The sequence below is a fragment of the Poromitra crassiceps genome (assembly GCF_964638095.1).
Source record: "Poromitra crassiceps genome assembly, chromosome: 2".
NCBI classification, from domain to species: domain Eukaryota; kingdom Metazoa; phylum Chordata; class Actinopteri; order Beryciformes; family Melamphaidae; genus Poromitra; species Poromitra crassiceps.
This window is the reverse complement of record NC_139624.1, coordinates 81230136-81257963: the sequence shown is the minus strand read 5'-3', so window position 1 is coordinate 81257963 and position 27828 is coordinate 81230136. Positions and strand designations below refer to the sequence as shown.

The window sequence follows — 27828 nt, the reverse complement described above, 5'->3', positions numbered from 1 at the left end:
GAGGACAATATCCTGCTGACTTAGGAATTGTGGCAGCTTCAATTAAGATCCAGCTTTGACACACTCTTAGTTATTATGCTAACCTAATTACATGTTAACATCAAGCCATGTCTAAGACGCGACTTGCAAAGAACTAGGGGAGAAAACTTGTGTCCCTGTGTTTAATTGCCCTTTCACTGTACCACTCATAATCTCACTGTGTGTGTGTGTGTGTGTGTGTGTGTGTGTGTGTGTGTGTGTGTGTGTGTGTGTGTGTGTGCATGTGCGTGTGTGTGTGTGTGTGTGTGTGTGTGTGTGTGTGTGTGTGTGTGTGTGCATGTGTGTGTGTTTCCTACAGTGGAGTATGACAGGGAGCTCTCTCCACAGCGGCGTCACCACAAAGAGTTTAAGTTCAACCTCTCTCAGATCCCCGAGGGCGAGGCTGTCACCGCCGCCGAATTCCGCCTCTACAAGGAGTGTGTGAGCCGCGCCTTCCGCAACGACACCTTCCTCCTCAAAGTCCACCAGGTGGTCAAGGAGCACCCCGACAGGTAACACACACACACACACACACACACACACACACACACACACACACACGGTAAAAATCCCTAGAATGTAACTGTGTCTATGAAACGAGATGAAAAGTCGGACTCCTTTGATACATAAAGTTATGACAGAAATAAATAAATAAACACAGCCAGGCCCCTCCCTCTGCCAGGCCCCTCCCTCTTCCCCTCTACCTGTGTGTCTCTTTGTCTTTCTCTTTCTATGTCACAGTCTCGGGGTTCTTGCCGTATTTTTGATGTCAAATCAAACAAAACCACATTTGGACAGAAATAGCACAGCATCAATATCCTCCCGCCCCCCAAGAGAGCTGCAGCTAATGCATGCCAAACATTTACATTGCGGCTGCAGGAGGAAGACAAACATCCAATAAGATCGCTGAATGATATTTGTGTTTTGTTTAAACCCTGACCAATGAGAACCAACCACAGAAGAATCACTGAGCTACATTGTCAGGGTAATATCTTACTTAGGTCTGTATGTTTTTATTATCAAATTAACTCCAGGGCTTCCTCCAGGGCTTCCTCTTTCAATGAAGAATAGATTATTAGCAGCATAGATACATTTGTTCTTATTTCATTGGCCAGAATTGAAGAAACTGAGTACTATGTCCGACGAATGGTTATTTCGATCATATAGAGGTTACTCTCTGTCCTCGCCTGTCCTCGCCTACTGTATATAGAATGATATCACCATCATATTATTATATTTTGTACTGAATTATGATATAGCTCCAGCTGGGGGTTCCCAAGATAAGTCTTCTCAGACTGGGGTCCCAGGCTAAAGTGGATCCATTCTGGGGTCCTTGGATTGAGAAGGTTTAAGAGCCCCATGCTTTAGATGTTGGCAAAGTATATTTTTCTGTCCGTCAAAGGGTTTCAACGGGTATCAAGAGCTACTTATTTGCTGCATTCCTTTATCCCTACAATGGCTGGTTTGTGCTGCGCAGCCTGGAGGCCAAGCCTTTTATTTTTGGAGATATTTGGAGATTAAAGGCCTCATATATCTCCAATTTCTCTATTATTGTAGGACAGGTTTTCCCCTTGAAGAAGATTACAGCCCGGACAGCGGGCTCTAGATGTGTTTGTGCTTTGTAAGAGTGAACTCAAGGCGTGTTGTGCCAAGAGCATTCACTCACTCATTCATTTAGATGCTTTGTAGCAGTTGTGACTGCTTTGATTATAACGTATGCATCTTTCATTAAGCACATTCATAGTCATATTTAGAAGCTCCTGAACGTTTGAAGTTTCACAGAGTCAACAAGATAAGCAAAGGAGTCGTCTGCTGAGGGCTTCGCTTGTTTTTGTACCTTCTTTTTTTTCACTAAAGCTGACTTGACTTGACTTTGTGAAAAACTGTACCTTTTATAATGGTCTGTCAACAGGGAGCCTATTAACTTTCTTGTTCCCCTCCTTCCCGTAAAAACCGGACTCTTGTTTTGACTCTAAGCCATAATGATAGCGTGCTTAATTAGCCTAACACCCTTTGTATTTTTAATTTGATTGGGCGGTTTCTCTAACAGCAGGCAAGGAATGTGAGTGATTACAATGCCCGAAAATGTGGCAGTGTCTGACATCGTATGAGAAAGGACAGTCACCCTGCTGGCGAGCGCTGTTTCTGCACTTGCTAAAACACATTGAACACTCAACAGAACACCCCCTAGAAGAGCCAATGTAGACAGACAGGTTGCCAGCCATTATGACTAACTGCATTTTTCCCCACAACACTTCCCCCCTTATATTTCATACACTTCTTTTTTCTTTTTCTTTTTTTTTTACAATTTTTTTTTTAAACTTCTATTACAGTTCCTGCTAAAGGTAATATTTAATCCATTATTTCTGTCAAAAGAGATCCAAAACTAAATTAATCTCCATCCTGTATGGAGCATTTTAAAGTCCCTTCCCTTCCAAAACCTGAGTTACATATTGCTGTAACACTTTCAGTTATAACACTGTTATTGTTATTATGACTGTATGTTGCGTCAGTCTTTCAAGGCTTTTCAACCGTTTCAAAGATGAAAGCACATGAAATAAGCAGACCAGCTGTGAGCGTCAACACCCACATTGCGCCGTGTTTTTAACAACACTCATCGACAAGGCTTATAAAGGAGATTTACTGGAATGAAAAACACAGCTTTGACCCTCCACCTTATTATTCCAGTTCATTTAAGCAGTCAGTCAATAAGAAGTTTTACACTAGGCCTTTAGTACCTCGTAGCCCGCCGGTGACTCTGCCACGGACCCCCTGCGGTCCTTTGCCGGCCCAACGGTGGCTGGGACGATATGGCGGAAACATGGGTACACTGGCCCATGCTGTGTCAAACGTGTGAACTTAGCAGCGGGGTAGAGCGCGGTGTGCGCGCGCGTGTGTGTGTGTGTGTGTGTGTGTGTGTGTGTGTGTGTGTGTGTGTGTGAGGGGGGTGAGAACAGGGAATAGAAGCTCATATGGAAGCCGTCAGAAACACTCTCTTTAATGACCAATAAAGAGGGGCTGCCGATGCATGACTGCAGGGGCATTCCCAGAACACCTGGGTGATTGCGAGGCTTTGATGTTGGCCCGGGAGGCGGACGGGACGTCCCGGCGCTGTGTCATTACTACTGTAATGGGACAGAGGGAGGACAGGCCCTCTTATCACTCACACTCTGTCTTCTCCTTACCTCTCCTCTGCTCGCTTTTCATTAGGAGCAGCTCTGTGCATTCTTGCTAGAATATTTGTAGGCTGACTTTCCTCACACAAAATGTTGTGAATGATATTAACATACTTGTAGCCTGACACCAAAGGCTTAATCCCTTCCTGTTGCCTGTCCCTCAGAGACGTAGACTACAGTAGAATACAATACAGTATATCCCAATATCCCCACACAGTGATCCATCTTGCTGTCATTTGGTTCTGATCCTGATACAAACCCACACTTCCTTCCTTTCTCTCTGTTCCCCACAGGCAGACCTGTCCTGCTGTCCTGTAACATGTACTGTAATGTCACTTAGAGTTCTCACTTTCAGTCTGAGCCCGAAGGGAACCAACGGGCTCAGGCCGACAATTTATACTAGTTGGTCGAGTCGGGGTGGGCTTAGGCTGTGCAAAAAAAAGTGTATCTTCAGTAGGCTCGCTAGACCGATACTTTCTGTCTTTTATTGTATTTATTCTGCTTACACGTGCACACACACACACACACACACACACACACACACACACACACACACACACATACTGTACACAGCACAGTTAAGTTTCAGCCCAACAATTTATGCTAATTGATTGGGTCGGTTCGGTTCGGGTTTGAATTTTCAGGCCCGTTGAGAACTAATGGCACTCTCTCCTAATGGAACTTTATACTCCAACAACATATCTACGGTATGTTGTTGACATGATGGGTTGATTGATTCACTTTAATCATAATTTAAAATGTATCAACAACCATTTCTCACAGGCAAAAATTATCTCATTGATTGAGTTAACCTTAATGGGTGGAGCCAAAGAACCACAGCTTTTCATAGGGCAAGTTGCTAACTGGCAAATTTGAATGACAAAGAAGGAACAGAGGAAAAATAATTAATCAATTAGTCCAATTATAAAGAAAAAATAATCATGACTGCTTTTTTCCCCATTCATTCATGCTCGTGGTGTTCATGATATTAGAAGGTCACCAGCTAGCTGACTAGACAGCTATTACATAATTCATTCATTCATTCATTCATTATAGGCTAGTGTGGCTAATTTGAATTTGGAAGGTCAGTTAGGCTAAGTGGCTAACATAGATAGCTTAGTATGTGTTTCCTCAGGAGAGTGGATTGTCATCTCCCTTAGGGACAAGGTGACAAGGCGGTCACCGTGAGAGACTAAGGAGAGGCGCTGCTCCTTTGCATAGAAAGGATCCAGTTGAGGTGGTTTGTAAGGATGCCTCCTGGTTGCCCCCCAGGGCAGGTCCAGTTGGGAGGAGGCCATGGGGCAGACCCAGGACCAGGTGGAGGGATTACGTTTGCTGAAACTGCTACCTCTGCAACCTAACTCTGGATAAGCAGTGATGGATGGATGGGCAGGTGATGGCTAGGCTGCATTTTTTCCCCAGTTAGTAGCAGAGGGACACACCTCTTCCCTTTTTCACTGGGCTTCAGTGTAATGGCTACTGTGGTTTAACTCAACCAATGAGATGATCTCTGCAGCTCTGCCTTCCAATGTTGGTATTGTTAGAAGTTAGAACTACAATCTGCCTCTGTAAAGTCACATTATGAAGTTCTATTGTAGTCCTTCAATACATTATGCCAGCAAGTAGTCAGAAAACCCTCGCTCAACAGAACATAACAGTACACACAAATATGTGTAATCTGAAAAATACATAATCCACCACATACAGTATGATATGATGAGGCCTGACCAGACGGTATTACTTTCTCCCATGTTCCCCCAGAGAGGCAGACCTGTTTCTGTTGGAGTCGCGCAGGCTGTGGGCGGCAGAGGAGGGCTGGCTGGAGTTTGACATCACCGCCACCAGCAACCTGTGGGTGATGAGCCCAGTGCACAACCTGGGCCTGCAGATCAGCGTGGAGAGCAGCAGCGGTGAGGGCTCACATTAGTTACACCTCATGGACACCAAATATCCTTCTCAGTCATTCACATCTTATTTTTGGCTCATCCTGGACACATGCACTCTGTGAGTGACTGTAGGAATCTCAAGTCGAGGCCGTCGTGGATGCATATGAAGTTTACAGAACATAATGTACACAATTTCACATGAGACTGATCAACAATTAATAGTTTAAAGTAAAAAATAACATTTTAACTGTTATATGTAACATCTTTAACTGTTAGAAATTAAAGTATATTACGTTTTTCCGGTATATTTCCGTACACCATAATCTACAGGGTCTCAATTAGAGGGGATGTAACACTTTTCTCTATTGCAGCCTGACATAGTGGTTTAGGTTGATGGCTGTATTGCCTTGTGTAGTTTTAACATCCTATGTCCTCTGAAACAGGGCGCAGCATCAGCTCCAAGGAGGCGGGGCTAGTGGGTCGCGACGGTGCGTTGGAGAAACAGCCCTTCATGGTGGCTTTCTTCAAGGTCAGCGAGGTGCACATCCGCACCGCCCGCTCCACCGGCGGCAAGCGCCGGCAGCAGAATCGCAACCGCTCCACACAGCCACAGGAGGGATCCAGAGGGCCCAGCCCGGCAGGTTGGTCCCACATCAGCCGCACCGACACTGAGCACAAACTGACCTCATTACAACACAATGCAGCCATGAACACAACCAGACACACCACTGACCGCAGCCTAACCTCACTACATCCGTAACTGATGGTAAACCTGTTGAGATCAATGGGGATGGGTAGCATGTGTTTGAAGTCAGTTGCAGTATCCCCCTCAGAGAGGCTTGATAAATTGGACCTGACTTCGGCTGGATCTTTCTCTAATCAGCCCACATCAGATGAAAATCCCAGCCGAGGGACGGTGTCCAAAATGTGTTTTTACTGTAGATACTCTGTATGGATTAAGGGTGCTGAAAGCAGACGTGGACACAATGTGTTTTTACTGTAGATACTCTGTATGGATTAAGGGTGCTGAAAGCAGACGTGGACACAATGTGTTTTTACTGTAGATACTCTGTATGGATTAAGGGTGCTGAAAGCAGACGTGGACACATCAGTGTTTTTACTGTAGATACTCTGTATGGATTAAGTTTTACTGTAGATACTCTGTATGGATTAAGGGTGAAATGTGTTTTTACTGTAGATACTCTGTATGGATTAAGGGTGAAATGTGTTTTTACTGTAGATACTCTGTATGGATTAAGGGTGCTGAAAGTGTTTTTACTGTAGATACTCTGTATGGATTAAGGGTGCTGAAAGCAGACGTGGACACAATGTGTTTTTACTGTAGATACTCTGTATGGATTAAGGGTGCTGAAAGTGTTTTTACTGTAGATACTCTGTATGGAGTAAGGGTGCTGAAAGCAGACGTGGACACAATGTGTTTTTACTGTAGATGCTCTGTATGGATTAAGGGTGTGTTTTTACTGTAGATACTCTGTATGGATTAAGTTTTACTGTAGATACTCTGTATGGATTAAGTTTTACTGTAGATACTCTGTATGGAGTAAGGGTGCTGAAAGCAGACGTGGACACAATGTGTTTTTACTGTAGATGCTCTGTATGGATTAAGGGTGTGTTTTTACTGTAGATACTCTGTATGGATTAAGTTTTACTGTAGATACTCTGTATGGATTAAGGGTGCTGAAAGTGTTTTTACTGTAGATACTCTGTATGGATTAAGGGTGCTGAATGTGTTTTTACTGTAGATACTCTGTATGGATTAAGGGTGCTGAAAGCAGAGTGTTTTTACTGTAGATACTCTGTATGGATTAAGGGTGCTGAAAGTGTTTTTACTGTAGATACTCTGTATGGATTAAGGGTGCTGAATGTGTTTTTACTGTAGATACTCTGTATGGATTAAGGGTGCTGAAAGTGTTTTTACTGTAGATACTCTGTATGGATTAAGGGTGCTGAATGTGTTTTTACTGTAGATACTCTGTATGGATTAAGGGTGTGTTTTTACTGTAGATACTCTGTATGGATTAAGGGTGCTGAATGTGTTTTTACTGTAGATACTCTGTATGGATTAAGGGTGCTGAAAGTGTTTTTACTGTAGATACTCTGTATGGATTAAGGGTGCTGAATGTGTTTTTACTGTAGATACTCTGTATGGATTAAGGGTGTGTTTTTACTGTAGATACTCCGTATGGATTAAGGGTGCTGAATGTGTTTTTACTGTAGATACTCTGTATGGATTAAGGGTGCTGAAAGCAGACGTGGACACATCAGCACAGTCGTTGCATGAAGACAGTAGTAGGCATTGTAGAAATCTCCAAACTCATCTCTCCTGCATTAGTACTCCAGGATATTCCATTCCCTCTCTACTGGGGGTGGAGCAGTGCAGCCAACATACTATGACAAATAGGACCTCTGTACATAACACATCATGGGACCGCTGTACATCAAAGTATCCGTTTCAGCTCATCCCAGCACCTGCATCTTGAGCAGGGAGGCTCGTGGGTTTGGGAGTTTTGGTGTGTTATTAATGATGGGGAGTGCTGCGGCAGCTCTCCAAAGAGGCTGAGACAGAGAATATAGGAGGGCGGTTGGTTTTAGTTAAAAAGACTTGACAGTAAAGGATGAAAAGCTTAAGCGAGCATGAGAGAGATACATGCTCTTTTAAATAATTGAAGGTCAAATAAAATGAAGTCAGAGAGAGAGAGAGAGAGAGAGAGAGAGAGACTGCCAGAGAGCGTGAAATGAGGTAAAGAGTGTGATGGCCATGGATTCAGAGACAGACAGACAGACAGAGAGGCATGTAAAGAGAGAGACAAGCCCCTTGACGGGTGACCTCATCGTCTGAACCCTCCTCATCAATCTCTGCCCCCCCTCCCACACACACACACACACACACACACACACACACACACACACTCCCTACTCAGCAGCAGATATGAGCAGGTATATAAGCCTCATGTTATGAGCTGTATAAGCGACCCACCTTAATCCTCCCACCTTTCACCCACTGTGTCATTCTGGCTAGCCTTTATAGCGCTCAAAGCTAATCTGCTCTTGTGAGGCTTCATTGTGCAACTACTGTAGCAGGTAAAGCCAGCGCTAAATGAGCCTGCTGCTAATGTCTGTCTGATCTTGGCTAATTTGACAGATGAAGCATCATGCTAAGACTAAGCTTTGGCTCTACTATGTCAAAGCAGAGCCCTGTATAGCGATGTAGTGGTAGCCTAACAAAAAGGTAGGTTAAAACTATGACCTGTTGGTGATCATCATAAGGCAATATAAACAAAAATCTATTATTTCCAGAAATTCCATTAATGGGTGCCTTTTCACCTTAAGACATCATACACCATCGTGTAACTGCATTTCTATTATACACTACCAGTCAAAAGTTTGGAAACACCTGATTGAATGTACTGTTTTTCATTATTATATCTTATTTTGTTCAAAAGGCTTATGCTTAAACACTTGAAATGAAATTGGCTTGTTAGACAAATACAAATAGTGAAGTTGATGCCTATGTATGAATTCATCAAGGCAAATGGCGGCTACTTTAAATAATCTAAAATATAAGATTTTGATTTGTTTAACACTTTTTTGGTTGCTGCATATTTTGTTAACTTTCCCCACAGGAAAGTGTGTGTTATTTCATAGTTTTGAAGTCTTTATTATCTTAGTTAAAATTAGCTAAGTGGGCGATGTGTGTCTGTGGGCTCAGTGTCAGGTCTGTCTGTGGGCTCGGTGTCAGTCACGATTTGTGATGTCATCAGTGATGTCATTTGTGAAATTGTGATGTCATCAGTGATGTCACTCGAGCAACTGTGATGTACAGTAGTATGAGCAGCACAGTTACACGATGGCACCTAGGTGGGTGGGCAGGTCTGTCTGTCTGTCAGTCACGATTTTGGGAGCCCGCGGAGCGGGCAATTTCCATAACTGCAGCCTAATCATCATAAAAATAAAAATAAATAGAAAAATAAGTTGTGTCCAAACTTTTGACTATGGATTTATTAACTAAAACCCATTCCATGTATAAAAGATGGGTAAACTGAGTTTGGGTGGGTTTATCTTCCACTACATCCCTGTATATCATTTAGTATTACGATTTAATTGGTCATACAAGGCTGTGGATCAGAGCAGCAGAAACTGCTGAGTTTACAAAGGGAGATAAGCGATTTACCTCGGCCTCGCTGCTTGTTACCTCATTTAATGGCTATAGCATCCGTACGCTACACAAACAGATTTGCTGGACAAGTGCTACTTGAGTTTGTTCTCACCATTTCTCTGAAAGTCCATTGCTGAGATTTGTTGGCTTCCTCTTTCTGTTTGCATAGCACCTCTACTGCTCCATCTCAGTAGGTTACAGTGTGCTGCTGCAAGCACAAGAGGTTGTAGGTGAAATTCCTGCAGGGTTTTTGCTCAGTAATTGCATTAGATGAAAGCTTCTTCGGCTAACATAACAGAGAACAAAGACTCATCATCCGTTATGCTACAGGACAGTTAGAGTCGACCACATGTTCAGTTTTGGCTCGGGCCCTGCACTCTTCTGCCCAGCTGTCACCTTTGGCTTGAGATGTCTTAAAGGAACTATTCACCGCTTTTCAATCAGCTTTGTATCATTACAATGTGGGTAGTATATGCAGATGAATAATGTTTACCTTCCTTCCATGTTTCCTGCACAGAGAGCTCGGTTCATCTGCCGGCAGAAACTCCGCCCCCGCCAGTTCTTATGACTCGTTAAGGCTCGTTAAGGCTCTTGATCCAATACGTACATACAAAAATGAGTAGTTCGAATAACAGCCATGCGACCCGGCACAGCTTCAAGCAAGATCCGCTCGACTTCCTACAACCACTGACATCACTGGCTCTAGGACGTAGAGCAGATCTTGAAACCACGCCCCAGAGACAGAGGGAGCATACTTTTTTTTTTTTTCACACTATATCCTGATTTCGTTTTTCGAATAGATAGAGCCATGGTTGAAAAGCGGTGAATAGTTCCTTTAAGTTTCAAGATTCAAGATTCAAGATTCAAGATTTTTATTGTCACTCCATGGTACAAGTATCACGTGTGAAATTCTTGTGCTGTGGACTCCGTTTACGACATAGTACAAATAGGCAACAAGCAGTGAGCAATAGGCAATAAGAAATAGGCATCAATAAGCAATACTAAGCAGCAATAGGCAATAAGGCAGAATAGCGATAAGACAAGTCAGTGGCTTATTCATTGCACATAGGTGCACATGTCATGTGCATACGTTAGACGTGTTCAGACATTTTAAATTCGACGTATTTGACATGCAGGTGCAAATAGCATGTACCTTATCAAACATACAATTAAGCCCAGGTCAGGTCCTGGTGGATGTTGACTCCCAGGTACTTGAAGCTGTCCACCCTTTCCACCACTGTGCCGTTGATGGTGATTGGGGGGTGTGTGCCCCCCCCTCTCCTGTAGTCCACAATTATCTCCTTGGTCTTGGAGACGTTCAGAGAGAGGTGGTTGTCCTGGCACCATTGTTCCAGGACCCTCACCTCCTCTCTGTAGGCCGTCTCGTCGTCCCCCGAGATCAGCCCCACGACTGCTGTGTCGTCTGCAAACTTCACAATGGAGTTTGAAGTTTGAGTCGCCACGCAGTCGTGGGTGTAGAGGTCGTACCAGAAGGGGCTGGAGACGCACCCCTGGGGCGCTCCTATGCTGATGGTCAGTGGGGAGGAGGTGAGGTTGCCCACCCTCACCACCTGGCGGCGGTCTGTTAGGAAATCCAGGATCCAGTCGCACATTGCCGTGTTTAGTCCCAGATCCCTGAGTTTGCTTACCAGCCTGTCTTCAGTTGTCTTCAGACTTATGTCAAAAAGTCTTGAGTACAGGGTGATACTGTGGTGTTGGTTACTGATGGGTCGGTGGGCTAAGATGCACACCATTTATTCACAATGTAGGTGAGAATCCAGGTCGACCTTTAACGCATGTCATCCCCCTCTCTCCTATCCTGTGTCTCAACAATTTATAATATAGTATTAGTTGTAGCAGAAATGCCTTAAAGTTGATTGGATAAAAGCAAGAAATGCTTAATGGACTACTCTGGGTTTTGGGTAGTTTTACCCTTACCCAATATGAGGTGAGAGCATTCGCACCAAAATCTGTGCAAGCCAACGCATGTAGAATGTTAGGCGATTAACATTTTCTTTAAAGAAAATGATAACTTGTAGGCTGCTAGCTCTAAGGCTGTATGCTAAGTTTGTTGAGCTGTTTGTAAAAGACTTCACTAATGATTAAGATTGAGATTTTGTTTCAGAAGTTATGAATCTACAGGCCATAAAATACAAACCAATACCAACTTTGGATTACTAGGTTTTTATCCTCATACTAATCGTCTATGATTACTATGACTAGAAATCTTGTGCACTTCCTTCATGCGCTCCTTTCTAGCATCCCTTGCTGCCTTACATGCCTTACATGCATGCTCGCCCGCTCAACCAAGGCACGCTTTCTACTTAGCGTGCCTTGTTGGTTTGCTCTCAAGGTCTCGACCGCTTCGCTCATGCGCAGAGTGGGCCGTGGAACCTCGCCTTTTTATAGTAGTGAGATTACTTACTAGATGCTAAAGTATTAGTATGCGCACTGGACAGAGCTAGCTTGAGACAGAGAGGATTTTGGTACCAATCCTCATCCTCATCATCATCAGTATATAAAAGGGAGCTCGGGCTCTATCTGTCTCTCTTTCCCACTGATGACATCATCGGTGATGTCATAAATTCACTCACACACACAAGGTAATAGTTCAGTAATGATGTCACTGATGACATCATCATTGATGTCATAAATTCACTCACACACACTCATGATGATGTCACTGATGATTATGTCATCAGTGATGTCATACATAGGCATTATGACATCAGTGTGAGTATGCAAGCTGCAGGGCGGGCGAGCCTAGGCATCGAGTGCGCGTGGCGCGCGAGATGCTCTTATGGAGACCGGTCAGACAAACCCCCAAAAAGTCAATGTAGTCATTGTGCTGAATCTTTTGCTATGCTGTATTAGAATGTGTTTGAGCCATTCTTGCAACAGGCTAATTGATTTGTCTTTTCATGAAGAACAACGGAAACTTCATCATCACAACTATGAAACAGACAGGTTATCCAGAGTATTAGTTAGGGCTAATATGTGTGTGAATCAAAAGTATAATACATTCTGATGAATTCATGTGCCTCAAATACCTTGACAAGTAAAGTGTTACCACAGTGTGATGATCCATTGGGTTGGCTATAGTCTACTTTTGTGGTTCAGCTTGTACCTTGAGGATGAGAAAACCTTCTCTGAAGTGAATCTGCTCAGAAATCTGCTCGGAGACTCTAACAAGGACAATCTGTTAAATATGCGTCCTGGAGGATTGGACTTTACATAACCCAAAACATCAAGACCTCTCCGCCTCGCCACTCGGGACGACGGGGAGTGTAAATATTTAGATCCTACACAGGAAGCAGGGAGGCCCCCCTCGCGACAGCCGAGTGTCCACGGCCAGCGCAGGACCGCTGGGATTGGCCGGGATGGGAGGATCCGGGAGGAATTCAGGAGGGCATATGGTTCCAATACCGCATCACTCACTCCAGAGACGGGGAGGAGGACAGGATGGATAGGGAGAGCATCCGTCTTGCGGAGCGCTCAGAGGGAGAAACAAGATGTGGATGCTGTACCCCCCTCTCTGCTCGCTACAGAGCTGTACCCCTCTCTCTGCTCGCTACAGAGCTGTACCCCCCTCTCTGCTCAGGACAGAGCTGTACCCCCCTCTCTGCTCGCTACAGAGCTGTACCCCCCTCTCTGCTCGAGACAGAGCTGTACCCCCCTCTCTGCTCGCTACAGAGCTGTACCCCCCTCTCTGCTCGCTACAGAGCTGTACCCCCTTCTCTGCTCAGGACAGAGCTGTACCCCCCTCTCTGCTCGCTACAGAGCTGTACCCCCCTCTCTGCTCGCTACAGAGCTGTACCCCCTTCTCTGCTCAGGACAGAGCTGTACCCCCCTCTCTGCTCGGGACAGAGCTGTACCCCCCTCTCTACTCAGGACAGAGCTGTACCCCCCTCTCTACTCAGGACAGAGCTGTACCCCCCTCTCTACTCAGGACAGAGCTGTACCCCCCTCTCTACTCAGGACAGAGCTGTACCCCCCTCTCTACTCAGGACAGAGCTGTACCCCCCTCTCTGCTCAGGACAGAGCTGTACCCCCCTCTCTGCTCGGGACAGACCTGCAGCAGTTCAGCCCGCCGCAACTTCGTCTTAAAGGAGCATTTCACCCCGAATTCACCCCGATACTATTCCCAAAACACTTGGAATGAAAGCCAGTAGGCAGCCACGTGTTTGTTTTTCATTGCTCTAGTGTGCACTAGCTTCCATAGAGGCTGTTTAACCTTTTTCCAGCATGAGTTGCTTTGCTCTATGTTCTCTGCCCACAGCGCACACTCTCCTGACCTGTGTGGTTCACCGCTGCACTGTTTTTACTGCGGCTTTTTTTTATCAGCTCTGTGCCATTTTGTCCTCAACTTGAGCGGAACTGACAAGAATGATTTATCAGTTTTCATATCATGCTTTGACATAAATTACAAAACACACACACACACACACACACACACACACACACACACACACACACAACAACAACAACTTCATAATCATGATATAGGAAATATTTTCCACACTGTATTCCCTGCGAGGCTTTGGGCCATGTTATTCTCTCTCTCTCTCTCTCTCTCTCTCTCTCTCTCTCTCTCTCTCTCTCTCTCTCTCTGTCTCTCTCTCTCTCTGTTTAGATTAGATTAATTTCAAACATGAAAATAAAGATAAAGATTAAAAGAAATATGGGCAAGAAAATGCCAAACAATAATAGACAATTGAATTCACAGCAAGCATATACAGCAAATTCTCATGCAATATAAAAATAAGCAGTAGGAAGGAGTGAATACCACTACTAACCCTACCATTGTTTTTCTATTTATACGTTTAAAGGAGAATTTAGTTTTTTTTTAACCTGGAGCCCTCTCCTCACATTAATTATTATCTGACGACTCACCCAGTGTTCTCCGCAGCGATTTGGACCGTCGTAGGCGTTGTGATCGAAATAGTACTCCAAGCCAATCCTTGAATGCGCTCCGTCGGGGCCACATGGCAGCGTACTCTTCCTCCATGTAAATAGACAGTTTTCTTCCCGTTTTCAACCCATATCGTCATTATATATATACATCAGACTGCCAATCTCCCCCGGGCTATTTCCAGCGGTATTTACACGGATCCCATTTCCTCCTTTCGGGTCAGTGTCACCAACTCTCGTCAAGTCCCGCGAGACTTTCCTGCCGGCTGGCCTGTGGACCTATGCTGTGGACTGACTTGACGAGAGAAAAACCGAAATTCTCCTTTAATATGAATCTAATATTATAATGTAATAACATGTTACAGTACTGTAATATTATCATATACAGTATGACATGTGCATACATTATTTTCCATAATACTATAACATTCTATAGTTTTGACTAACATTTATAGTATACAATTGTAATGTATCCACACACACACACACACACACACACACACACACACACACACACACACACACACACACACAATATAGCCAAACGTAATGACAGTATATAATCCATCTGTATCTATTCAATAGCTGATCTTTAAACTTTCATTTGAAATTATTAAGTGTTCTGCATGTCATCACTACAGTTATTCCACAGATTAGGGTGTGCCCCCCCCCCCCCCCCCCCCGGTGGGGCACTGACTACAACTTGTCCTGACTACAACTTTTGGATACTGTTAGGTAGTAATTGAATTTTCATAATTTTATCTAGCTGTGATAGGGCCTATTAAATGTCTTCCAGATGAGGACAAATTCAGCCAAATAAATGTAGGCAGCGCTGTTCACAGTTTGAGATATTGGCTTGATTACGTGCGCAATAAATCATCTTTGTTATTCAGCAAAGTCCTCTTTTTAATAGTTTATACAGACCAGTTGTTTGTCTTATGCAGGAGAATCAGCAGCTTTTGTTTGAGTGAGTGAGTGTGAGTGATGGAGTGAGCGGCTAACAAACCACAGTGAGCGGCCATCTTGTCCGACTTTAAAGTGCAGGTGTCGGCCAGATAAATCGTCCCTTTTGTCTGCGTTTTCCCGCTCGGAGGAGGATACACTGAATGTTTTTGTCAGCACGGGTGATGCCTTCTCCCTTCTGGGTGTGCCTGCTCAGTGTAAAATGGAAAAGGTCGTATGTTGCCAGAAGAACAATACAACACCTTTAAAGGTAATTTGGGGTTTTGTGGGCGAGGAGGGCCGGGGAGGTAATGGGAGTGGGGCTGGGCTCGGGCTGCGGGGGAAGTTAACAACCATCCGGGGGGAAGGAATATCACGTCCCGGCGCAGCCCGGGCGGCCTGTAATTAGCCCTAGCCAGTCATTAGCCGCCAGCTAAAAGACTGACCGCGCTAACAGTATCGCTTCAAGAATTATAATAACACGGCGCTCGGCCAGCTGTGTTTTTTCATCTGCCTCTCCTCTCCTGCCTCTCCTCTCCCCCTCGCTCTCCTTCGATCCCTCCCCCCGCCCCAACCTCCTTTTGTTTACCATGGCAGTAATTAGACATGGCGGAGCTCCCTCGCAGGGCTTAATAACCTCTGTGATGAGAGACGGGAAGAAGGATCAACTTCAGTGGACGAGGTTGGAGGGAGTGAAGGGAGAGGAGAAACGGCACGGACAACAGTGACATTCTCCTTTCACGTCCTGATGGTGTTGGGAGTCTCTCCTGACGTCTTCCGGGTGGAGGACGCTTGTGTATATCACCCAAGCTTTCTGTCACCTCCACCCTTGCGGGGGTTTGCATAATTGCAACTGTAAAAGGGGCCTTTTTTTTCTCTCGCCCCAAAATGGCTCCTGTTCTGAGACAGCTCTGCAGCAAAGTGTGGAATTACAGTAGAGCGGTTTCAGAGATTGAGGCCTGCCTGGGTTAAGATGGCTTTTTAATGTCACATGACACACACACACACACACACACACGCACACACACACGTGCACACACACGCACACGCACACACACACACACACACACACACACACACACACACACACACACTTCATCTATGGAACACCCTGTCTATAACTTTAAACTCTTTTTAGTTGGCACCATTTGATTCTTATATTTTCAGAGTGACAAGTGATAAATGTGATTTATTGCCTTTTCCTCTTGTCAGAGGTGCTGCTGGACGTGATTGGAGGACTTACTGAACGGCAGGTAGTGTTCATGTCAGCCCAGCTGGTCTCATAAATATCAGAATTCACAATGTTAAAGAGCTACTTTAGTATCAGTAAGTAGCAGAATTTCCCCTGCTATTCAATAGACAGGGCGGGGAACCGGCAGCCCCACCTAACTGAATTCAATGTGTTTTGCTTTCAGTTTTGTCTTTTCACCAAGAAGCATTTCCACTTTAAACACTGGTCAGTTAGATGGCAGTTTATTAATTTACTGCCACTGACTCTCCATTACCATTTCCTCAAAGGAATCACTGCATTTCCATTTGATGTCCGGCTGTTTTTTGTCCTAAATTTAGCACAAAAACCAGGTGAAACCAGGTGACAAATAATTCTGAAATGTGTTGCCATTTTGGAGTACTGTCACTCAGACCATAGATCAACACAAATATGATTTACCAGTGAGCTACATTTATGCCACCTCGGTAATGTGGGTTGTTTAATTCAGTTTAGAAAAGTATGAAAAATAATCTAATAAAAGAATAGCGAAATGTGGAAATACTTAAGTTGAAATAATTTGTAACATGGCTAGGTCGGAACCTAGCGATAAAGCGTTCACATAACCTGACGCTGCCAGATGGATGGGTTTGCTTCACATTTGTTTCACAAAGTGGTGTTGTGAACTTGTGAACTTAATACCACCCCATCTGGCGGAGTCAGCGTTCACAAGCATCGGCACGCAAATTGGACTGGACAAAGCCAGATATAGGGCCCGCTTGCGCTGGCCAAAAATTTGCAAAAATCCCTCAAGTACTTAGTTACTTGCAAGATTTTGTGCATGTTCCAAAATTTTCCTCCACAAAATTAGCAGATTATACATTTTTTGTGAGGATGCACATAGTCTGATGGATCATTATCAGCCCTGCTCCTATGTCTCAAAATAAAACATACGCAATACTCTCAAAATGCTCAAGTAAGCGCAGACTAAAAATACTAGCAGCTTCCCTCTGCAAATCTACTCAAGATACAATAAGTAGAGTAATTGTTTCAAGTTCCTTCCCACCTCCGCTCCCTTTCAAGCAAAGAAGAAAAAAAGAAATGTGAGGGAGCCTCTAGGGAGCCGGAGCTCAGCGGTAGCTGTGTGGCATTAACTTTTTACAGGCAGGAAGGGGAGATGTGGTTTATGGGCACCACAAATCTGGGCCTTTACACTCAATGAAAGCCCACAGTAAATATCAGCTTTATTCCTCTTAAAGAGCCCCACAGACTGTAAATGCTGATGGCTGTAAAGGCCAAGAGGTGTAAGGAAAATGAGCTGTGTGTGTGTGTGTGTGTGTGTGTGTGTGTGTGTGTGTGTGTGTGTGTGTGTGTGTGTGTGTGTGTGTGTGTGTGTGTGTGTGTGTGTGTGTGTGTGTGTGTGTGTGTGTGTTATGGGTACAGTAGGCCTGTGTGCTGTACTTTTACCAATTAACATAATTTACTAATCTGTTATTATTTTTTATTATTATTTGATCATTTACAATATAATAAACCAATTTTAATGTCTTAAAATTTAGTTTGGCAGTTATTAAGAGTTGACTGGAGTTAAGTTGAGCACCAGCGATGTCATCAGAAGGCACTGAATCATTGTGTTGTATTAATTACAAGTCTTGTGATGACATCACGTGTGCTCAACTCTCAATAACTGTCAAAATAAATGAATGTCTGCAAAACTATTTACACTTTTTGGATGTGTGTGAGACCATGTGCAAAATAAATCAGCATTTTCTTAATAATGATGACTCTGTTCGTGGACGTGTAGTGGACGATTTTGTCGTTTGGTGTAAATCAGCCTTCCTAGACATCATCAACATGTCCAAAACTAAAGAGGACTTATGGATTTCAGGAAGAGTCCCTCAGTTATCTTCTCCGTGATGATCAATGATCAGGCTGTGGAGGTTGTGCCGCACTAGAAGTACCTCGGCACTATAATCGGCGACAAGTTGACCTTTGAGCTTCATGTGGATGCTGTGTGTATCAATTAGCCCATCAGCGCATGTTTGTTATGCCTCCGCTGGCGATAGCCAGGCCGGAGGCATTATGGATTCGGGTTGTCTGTCCGTCCGTCCGCCGATGTTCGTTAATGCGATATCTGAGGAACACCTTGACGGAATTTCGTCAAATTTGCCTTAAACGTTGCCTTAAAGGATGAACTGATTAGATTTTGGTGGTCAAATGTCAAAGTTCAAGGTCACTGTGACCTCACGAACGCCATTCCCAAGATCCTTAACGCGATATCTTGATGGAATTTCTTCCAAATTGGCAAACGTCGACTTGGACTCAAGGATCAACTGAAGGATGAACTGGCCTGCATGATGAATGTCATGCACCATAAACAGCAAAAGAAAGAGACATCTAACTAAGTTAGTCTGTTGCAACTTCGATATAGCACGAACGCCAAGGTGCTTAAAACATTGCAAACTGATAAATCGCTACACATTTACTGTGCAAAACCTCATCCTATATCATCCTATTGTGGTGTGTGTGTGTGTGTGTGTGTGTGTGTGTGTGTGTGTGTGTGTGTGTGTGTGTGTGTGTGTGTGTGTGTGTGTGTGTGTGTGTGTGTGTGTGTGTGTGTGTGCGTGCGTGCGTGCGTGCGTGCGTGCGTGTGTGTGTGCGCGTGTGTGTGCGTGCATGCGTGTGCGTGCAATGCATCACATTATTTGTCTCAATCAACACCCAACCAAAGCATTTACAACCAAGCTAACCAACTCAACTTTGTCCTTGGAAAATTAAATTTCCCTCAGTCCTTGAATGTTTCCTGTATATAAAAACTGTAAACACTGCAAAAACCCCTTGCATTTTTTTCTCCCTTTAAAGTGGTTTTTGGTTGTCATCATCGCAGAAAAACTCTGCAGAGACTGGTCTGACCCAGGCATTTTCCTCATTTGTGAAACCGGTCCTGCAGTAAATCTGCTCAAACCAAACCGATCCTCCAGTAAATCTGCTCAAACCGAAAGCTTTGTGCTGTGAAGGCTTTGGCAGGTCGCTGACAGGTCGGCCAATCCACAGGAAGGCCGGACGAGGCGGCACGCACATGACCCTGCATACATTTTGGGAAGGACAGCATATGCACCCAAACACATGCGCCCATAAAACCATACACAGACTGTCAAGCACGCACACCCATAACCTCCACATCAACCAGGAGATGGGCCGTCCCTGTCGGGCCAAACAGGAAGGAACAGGGAAACCGGGAAACACCTGACTACGGAGGACCCTTTGGTCTCACCTTTCATTTCCTGTCTCTCACAGAATTAACCCTCCAATCAGATGGCTGTATTCCTGCTGCAATAGGAAGAAACTGTTTTGTTGTTGTCAGAGAGAATTAGGTCACGGATTATCTGATTTGTCTAATGAAATTTGTGAGGCAAAGTTGAGGAAAAGTTTTGTGTTTTATGGGGGGAAAACACTTTCTATGACTACCATACCTATTGTGCATGTTAAGGCAACTTATACATGAATATAATGCACCATAATGCCCTATGACCGTGCTCATAGAAACCCATAATGCTAACTTTTAATTAATTACTACAAGATCAAATGTATTCTGAATGTGTATGACTAGTTATATATCAAAGGTGATCTGAGAAGAGTTCTAGTGTTTCAGCAAGTTGTTTCAATATGAGTCACCTTGGCCTAAGTATTAGAAGTGTTCATGGAATGCTACAATGATCCATGCAGCACGTGTTATTCTGTCAAGGAAAGTTCATCATAATTAATTTTGAGTAACAGTTTTGAGTCACATCTGCCGTCTAATCCATCAGAAATAGAGACATTTTCAACATAATCTTTATTAGGTTGAGTGATAAGGTTGTGATAGATATAGAAACATTCATAAGGTGGTATTTCTTATCTTTCTTATCTAGTAAGTCTTATTACATTTTATGAGCGCTGATAGAATGCATCACTAAGTCTTATATTTTAGCAGTCATTTACTATTATGGTGCATTATAATTCCTTTTGAGTGCCCTTTATAACCCACTATAGAGATGGTAAATATTTATGTGGGGGCTTTTCTTGCTTCAGTCTCTCATGCTGTTTAGATGCGTCTATTCAAAGTGCCTTACAGTACCATGAAAATGTTTGAATGTGGATGGCCTCAGTGGGACTTGAACCTCTGACTCTGGCATTGTTAGCGCCATGCTCTATTTAGCACCTCTCCGTCTCCCTCTCTCATATGCCTCAAGCTGAGATGTATCCGAGTGACAAATCCAATTTCCTCTCTCTCCCTCTCTCTCTCTCTCTCCCTCTCTCCCTCCATTCTCCTCTCTTTGAGCTGAATCCAACTGAAACACATGGGTATGGGCAATCTGCTTTGTGTGCCTGTTCAAAATGACAGAAATTTGATTTGATGATGAAATCCTAATGCAATTAGCACTGGTCAATTCACATGACGACTCTCCCTTTTAATGAGGGGCTCAGTGGATTGGCTGACACACTGTACAAATAAACAGCAGTGGTCATAATAAAGCAAGGAATCTGTGTGTGTGTGTGTGTAAATGGCCTGCATTTATATAGCGCTTTTATCCAAAGCGCTTTACAATCAGTAGGTAGTCTACATTCACCCATTCATACACCGATGGCGGCAGGCTGCCACGCAGGGTGCCTACACACCATCGGGAGCAAGGAGGGTTAAGTGTCTTGCCCAAGGACACAACGACAGCAGCTGGGAGGGAGCGGGGATCGAACCGCCAACCCTTGCGTCATTGGCCGACCCGCTCTACATCCTGAGCTAAAGCGTGTGTGTGTGTGTGTGTGTGTGTGCACGTGCGTGCATGCATGCGTGTGTGTGTCAACTTCACACTTAGCGGGTTTATTGCTGGGGACTTGAGGATGTGCAATGTCGGATTTGGTGCAATTTGGACACATGACACATTCAATATTAATAAACTTTTTATAAGCAAGCCAGTCTCCCAAAACCTAGATATCTTCCTTTAATAACGAATTGCCATCATGGCGTAAAGAGATTTTTTTTTTAATCTTACCCTTATTTATCTGAGCAATACGAGTCCATTGCTATAGCCAGCAGTTTGTGTGTGTGTGTGTGTGTGTGTGTGTGTGTGTGTGTGTGTGTGTGTGTGTGTGTGTGTGTGTGTGTGTGCGTGTGCGTGCGTGCGTGCGTGCGTGCGTGTCTGCGTGTTTTTTCCGGAGAGATGAGTTGTATGGACAGCACATAGAATTGTATCGTGCATGCCTACCTAGCAATGACATGGCTGGCTTGGAGCTCTTTTGTGTAAATGCCACTACAGCAGTATAGAAGAACATGTACATTGAAACGTGTGATTTCATGAGGCGAACAGTTCACCTCCATTTATTTCCTATTGGAAGCAAATGCCTGTGTCCGGCAGCATGGTGGGATGGTGGCATACGAAAGCAGGCCCGTGATGCAATGAGAAACATTTAAAACATTTAATATTGTGTAAAGGAGCATGTCGGATGCAAGAATGTAGGGGGGGGCATTCCTGGCTGTAACATTACTGGATGTAATGTTTTGGTGCAAGGCCATTTCCAGGGCTGTTGTTATTTACAGCACCGCACATCTACCTGTGTTTATGTACTAGTACTGTATCTGTGTTTATGTACTAGTACTGTATCTGTGTTTATGTACTAGTACTGTATCTGCAAACACCACATTGAGGTGCTTCAGCGAGGGATTGGGACTCTAGCTGGTATCATAGCTGACTCTCTCCCAGTGATTCTCTTTCTCTGTGAGGTTTGAGGAGAGAAAAAAATTAAGAAAACAACAAAATCAATGAGGTAGGAGAGGGAAGAGGGTGAGCGCAAGTGAGTAGTTGAAGCATCAGTGGAAAGTCGCTGTCACCCTCTTGACTTCAGCGTGGCGAGCGATGCCAGCAATGACCTTCTTGACTCTGAGAAGCAGCCCGGGTACCTGGGAGCGTCTCTCTCTCTCTCTCTCTCTCCCCCTCCCTCTGCGCTCCACTGCTGGGCGGCTGCAGAATGGAACAGAGATAATTAAGAACAAACCGCGAGGGGCGCGAGAGCGAGTGTAAACACGCGCTCGTCGCTGTGTCACCACTTGTGCTCACGCCAAGCAATATGCTGATGATTCCAATTAGGCGCGCGTTCAGACAGCACCATCAGCCAGCCCCAGATGAATGTGAGGCACGTACTGTCGCTGACCGCTGTAATGGCCATTTGTGCCTGCAGCTCGGGGTCGACGCCCTCCACATGCGTCTCCACCCAGTGCATTACATGAGGCGTATTGTGTCGTTCCTCTGCTCTCAGATTCAGATCAGCCGTGCGTCATATTCGCAACATATTTCACTGGGGATTTTTGAGAGCGTTATTTACCCAGGGAAGGGTTTCGCTGAGGGTGCATGCTCTTTTTCAGCACCGCCCTGCTTCACAGTCAAGACACACACAGTCACACACCTACATAACTGACAGCTAGAGCATCACATTAGTGCAGACAGAGGGCACACTATCTCATGCCTTCTGGTTCTGCCCTTCATTAATGGGATTTTGGGCCAAAATATTTGATTGGTGCTTTAAGGCCTACAAAATAACCCTGCAGCCGGAGGCAGAACTCTCCATCTTCGGCTGCTCGGAGTCCTCTTTGAATTTCGCTACAGCTGTGCAACAATCTCTGATACTGGGGACAACTGTTGCCAAAAGACTCATTCTGAAGGAATGGAAGTCCTCCTCTTCACCTTCTTTTCAGGTGTGGCTGATGGACATGATCTCTGTTATACAGATAGAGAGACTCAGGTCCCTGAGAACCGACTTGCTTAAAAGGTTCTTAATTATCTGGGACAAATCTTTGGCCGACTTTGACGAGGTTAAGAATGACAAGTGACTGAGGTTGGGGGTGACGAATGGTTCGCCCAGCTGGTGTCTCGTGGGCCCCTTGTGTGGGATCCCATGCACATAGTCTCTTGCAAGCACATGAGCACCTTATGCGGCTGATAGCACCATGTTATAATGTTGAATGTCCATGATGTATGTTTTTTCAGTTTTTAGTTTTAGTTTAGTTTTTTCTCTTTCTCTTTCTTTCATCCTTTTCCTGTGTCTGAGCTTGTTTGTCTTGTTCGCATACTACTGTTATATAAAAAAAATATATATATATATGGGGGGGATAAAGAAAAGAAAATATGTGTGCAACTCCAAGATAAGGTTTCCTATCCACAGAGGCTTCCTTGGTTAATGTGATTTGTGTGTATAAAAACGTGTATTTTGTGTTGTGTTCTTCCATTGCAGATTACAACAGCAGTGATCAGAAAACGGCTTGCAGGAGACATGAGCTCTACGTCAGCTTCCGAGAGCTGGGCTGGCAGGTAAGGAACATCTTCTCATAGAGTCTTTGAAAACACAATCACATACTTGCAGCGTAACACCTTACACTTACACCTGACTTTAAACGCTTTAGTCATACAAAGTTAGACCATTCGTTGACAGCCAAATATGTCAACATTTACATCATGAAAGGTGTATATATATATAGGAAATTTTTGCTGAACGCAGTTGTTGAACTTGGTTGGTAGTGCAGCTTGTCAACTACATCAGTTATACACACAGAACAGGTACACTTGGGCAAGGGTGGTGGGAGTCATCTGTTTGAATGCTCAGACAGGCTGCAGGTTGTGTGTATGCATTGGGAGACAGAGGAAGTGATAGGAGAGAAGGGTAGAGCGTTACGTGCGTCCTTCCAAACAAACTGTTAACACAGCACTGACATCTAGAGGGAGACTGCCAACACTCTTTACACACACTCGCACACACACACACACACACGCTCGCGCACGCGCCACGCACTCATGCCTGCACACTGACACACAGGAAGGGAGCTGGATAGAGACAGAGGTGAGTATGAGGAGAAAGACAGAGACACAGATATAGATAGAGATGGGGTAAACAAACACAAAGAGGCAGGGAAACACGTTAGAAGGAGGTGAAAGTCAGACAGACATGGTTAGAGAGAGAGAATGACGAAGAGTAGCACAGAGAGAGAGGAAGGAAGGAGAGGAGAGGAGGACTCCTTGGCTGAGCGATTCCACAGACAGGAGGCTTTCAGCTGGGATTTATCCTGAGAGACTCGGTTTAACACTGAAGCCCCCAACAGGACTCAGGTGGGCTGCTGCAACCTCTGGAAGATGGAGGACAATCCTGCATCCTATTTCATTTTGGAATATGATTGATGCATTAATATCGTATTGTAGGAGCAGATAATGCCTTTTCAACATTTATAGCCCTATTAAAGGAATAATTCACCCAAAAATGACAATTCTGTCATTATCTACTCACCCTCATGCAAGTCTGTCCATATAACAAACAGAGAGGCTGCCAGCACAACTCCATATCAGCCTTCTCCAAAACAACTGAAGTCAGTGGGGACCAGTACTTCAGAGTTCCAAAAAGACACAATTACACAATTAGTTCTTTCTATTATTTTAGAGTTCTGTTACACCATTCACACTGTAATTGTTTGGCTGTTTTTGTTTTAGAACTCTAAAGAACAGTCCCCATTGACTTCAGCTGTTTTGGAGAAGGCTGCTACAAAGTTGTACTGGCAACCTCCCTGTGTGTTATATGGACTAAGACATTTCACTTGTCTTGTCTTGTCTTGTCTTGTCTTTTTTTTTTTTTTTTTTTTGGCATGAGGGTGAGTAGATGATGACAGAATTTTCATTTTTGGGTGAACTAGTCCTTCAACAATACATTGCGATTTGTGGTAGCACTTGTCTTTACATTACAGCTCTGTAACAACATGGTAATAGGGTATAGTGTGATAATAAAGAAGTGATAATTAGTGTTATAACAGCCATTATCTGGGGTGGCAGATTGCTAGCTGGGACGTGTTTCCAAGTAATCCCTAGATCTCTTTGGTTTATATTGCCATGAAATTAAATGTCCCCAATATTGCCATTTGTTTTGGCCCTGCTAGACTATTACATACATTTCAGTGTAATTACCCAGATATACCCATTGTTAATCCCAAGCTATTACCTGGCTATTACTTTAATATTATACCTAATTATTGCTTCTTTATTATCACACTATTATCCCCATATTACCATGTTGTTACCGAGCTGTAAAGTGCTACCCGATTTGTTTAATGACTGGATTTCATTGATTCCATCTCCTTCAACTGTGCGGGTCTGTTTTTCTAAAGCTTCTATAAGAAATTAAGTGATGATGAACTGCAGGACCAATGGCCTTGCTTACCTTGCAGTAGTTTGTGTACATTATGTGAACCTCAGACTTCCCAAGACAGAAGCCAAATGAAAAGAAGTAACATTTCCACAGGAACCCAGGACAAACAACATCAGTGGCTGCATGAACTCACACCGGCACATACTGACAAAACACCTCACATGCTTAAGTGACATGTAAATATGCATCACTATGGTCCCAAAGAGATGTGTCGCTTTAGGACTCGGAGACCGGCTGATTTCCTGCTGCCCGTGTTTACTCAGTGTTGTCTCTGTTGTGTTTCCTGCAGGACTGGATCATCGCTCCAGAGGGCTACGCAGCCAACTACTGTGATGGAGAGTGCTCCTTCCCCCTCAACGCTCACATGAACGCCACCAACCACGCCATCGTACAGACACTGGTAAGACCAACTGACACGGACTTTAGTATGCTCATTGTATTCTTTAAATGGGACATTAGGTCTCCCCTCTAGTATTTAGTGTTTGTGCTGTAGTGTTGGGAGTAACTAGTTACTTAACTCGTGACTGTAATTTAACTACTTTTTGCAGTAACTATTAATCGAACTAATTATTTTTTCAAATTTAGTGACTAAATTACAATTACTGAAATCAAAATTGGTTATTTAATTGTCACTTTAGGATAGGGATGTCACGATACTGGGGGGGGGGGGTCATGACAACACATCAAGAGGCATAAACATAAATGAAGACTGATAGACTTGACACATGCTTCTCCATAATCAAGGCCACTTTGAGCTTGTTGAAGCAACAGATGCCCACCAATGACAGAGAGGGACAAATCTGTCAGCTTGATTTTTCATTTAGAGAAAACACTGCTGGTATACATACTGTTGCAAATGAGTATTGTATCCGTTTCAAATTTTTAGTATTGATACTTAAGCAATATCACATGAGAGGGAGTGCTGTTGTTGGCCGAAGATAATCACAGCCGTGACGATATTAGACAACAACAACAGCACAACCTTTTATACAACAGTTCTATTTGTTTTAAAATACATACTACAGCATGTGCTAGGACACGTCATCAGTGATGTTATCTGGGGTCGTAAGGTGTTTCGGGTCTCTCAACATCATACACCCTCGCCCAGTAGACCCAGCCGAGGCCAATTAAGACCCCGACTCGCGTCCCAGAAGCCGCTCACGGATCAGCCTTCCTACTCTGTCTGCAACGTTGCCCGCGGAAGGGCTAACGAGAACGCCCAATCCGCTGCAATAGAGCTAGTGCTACACCGCAGTATTGGCACTTCGGTGCATGGAGGATCTAGGCTCTGTGGGTAACTCCCGGCCGTGCTCCTCCTTTGTCTCACCAGACCCTCACGGGGCAAAGGCAATCCAGAGGCAGAGAGGATGCCTCAAGGACGCCTCAAGAGGGCCTGTGCACTGCACGTCATTCGCCTGCGCCGGGCACCTCGCTCTAGCCTGAAGGACCCCAGGCCGTGCCGATCTTTGCACAGATTTTCAGGAGGCTAATCCGTAGCGTTTGTGGATTTCTCCCTCACGAGAGAGCCAGGATGGGGTGCTAAACCCATCCCGTACCGAATGCCATCTCTCCGACCGTCAACTGTCTCTCCAGCTTGTCACCAAACTATACTTGGTTGTCACCTAGTCTTTCCTAAGTGTCACTGGCCAGGGCAAGCCAGGATTCTATGTTTTAAAATACATGCTACAGCATGCGCTAGGACGCGTCATCAGTGATGTTATCTGGGGTCGTAAGGTGTTTCGGGTCTCTCAACATCATACACCCTCACCCAGTAGACCCAGCCGAGGCCAATTAAGACCCCGACTCGCGTCCCAGAAGCCGCTCACGGATCAGCCTTCCTACTCTGTCTGCAACGTTGCCCGTGGAATTAAACAAAGCTGATTAAAAAGCTGACAAAAAGCTGAGAAAATATATGATTTCTCTATTTATTCCTCCGCCAACAAAAATAGTCCCCTCAGCTTTCCGATACCAGTTGCCAAAAATGTAGCCTAATTAACTGCAGGCTGCCTACTTTTTATCATACACATTGATTTGCAAGTTTCCATTTATTGTACAGCCAGTGAAATCCAGCCAGTGAAGTCTGGTGATGGCATGTTAGTTATGTGAGGAAATAAATCCATCTTTGCGCTGTCGGTAGCTATGTTATGCTTTGTGAATGGCGTTCAATGTAATGTGGCTGGGGTTTGTTTTGTTGATTAGAGCAGCTGTGAAGCGTTTTGTTGATTAGAGCAGCTGTGAAGCGGAGTGATATAGCCTACCCTACACACAGTAACTGGGTTTCCATCCACCTCTGGA

The 27828-nt window shown here is 44.4% G+C and overlaps 1 protein-coding gene across 1 annotated transcript in view; it reads left to right on the top strand.

The window, feature by feature from the left end:
* bmp6 (bone morphogenetic protein 6) overlaps positions 1-27828 on the top strand; it is an 84279-nt gene that overhangs the window by 52724 nt on the left and 3727 nt on the right. Inside the window, exons 2-6 of the mRNA XM_083651273.1 lie at positions 338-530; positions 4956-5104; positions 5524-5721; positions 23581-23657; positions 25823-25933. Coding sequence (XP_083507399.1) covers positions 338-530; positions 4956-5104; positions 5524-5721; positions 23581-23657; positions 25823-25933 — 728 coding nt within the window. The remainder of the gene's footprint in view (positions 1-337; positions 531-4955; positions 5105-5523; positions 5722-23580; positions 23658-25822; positions 25934-27828) is intronic.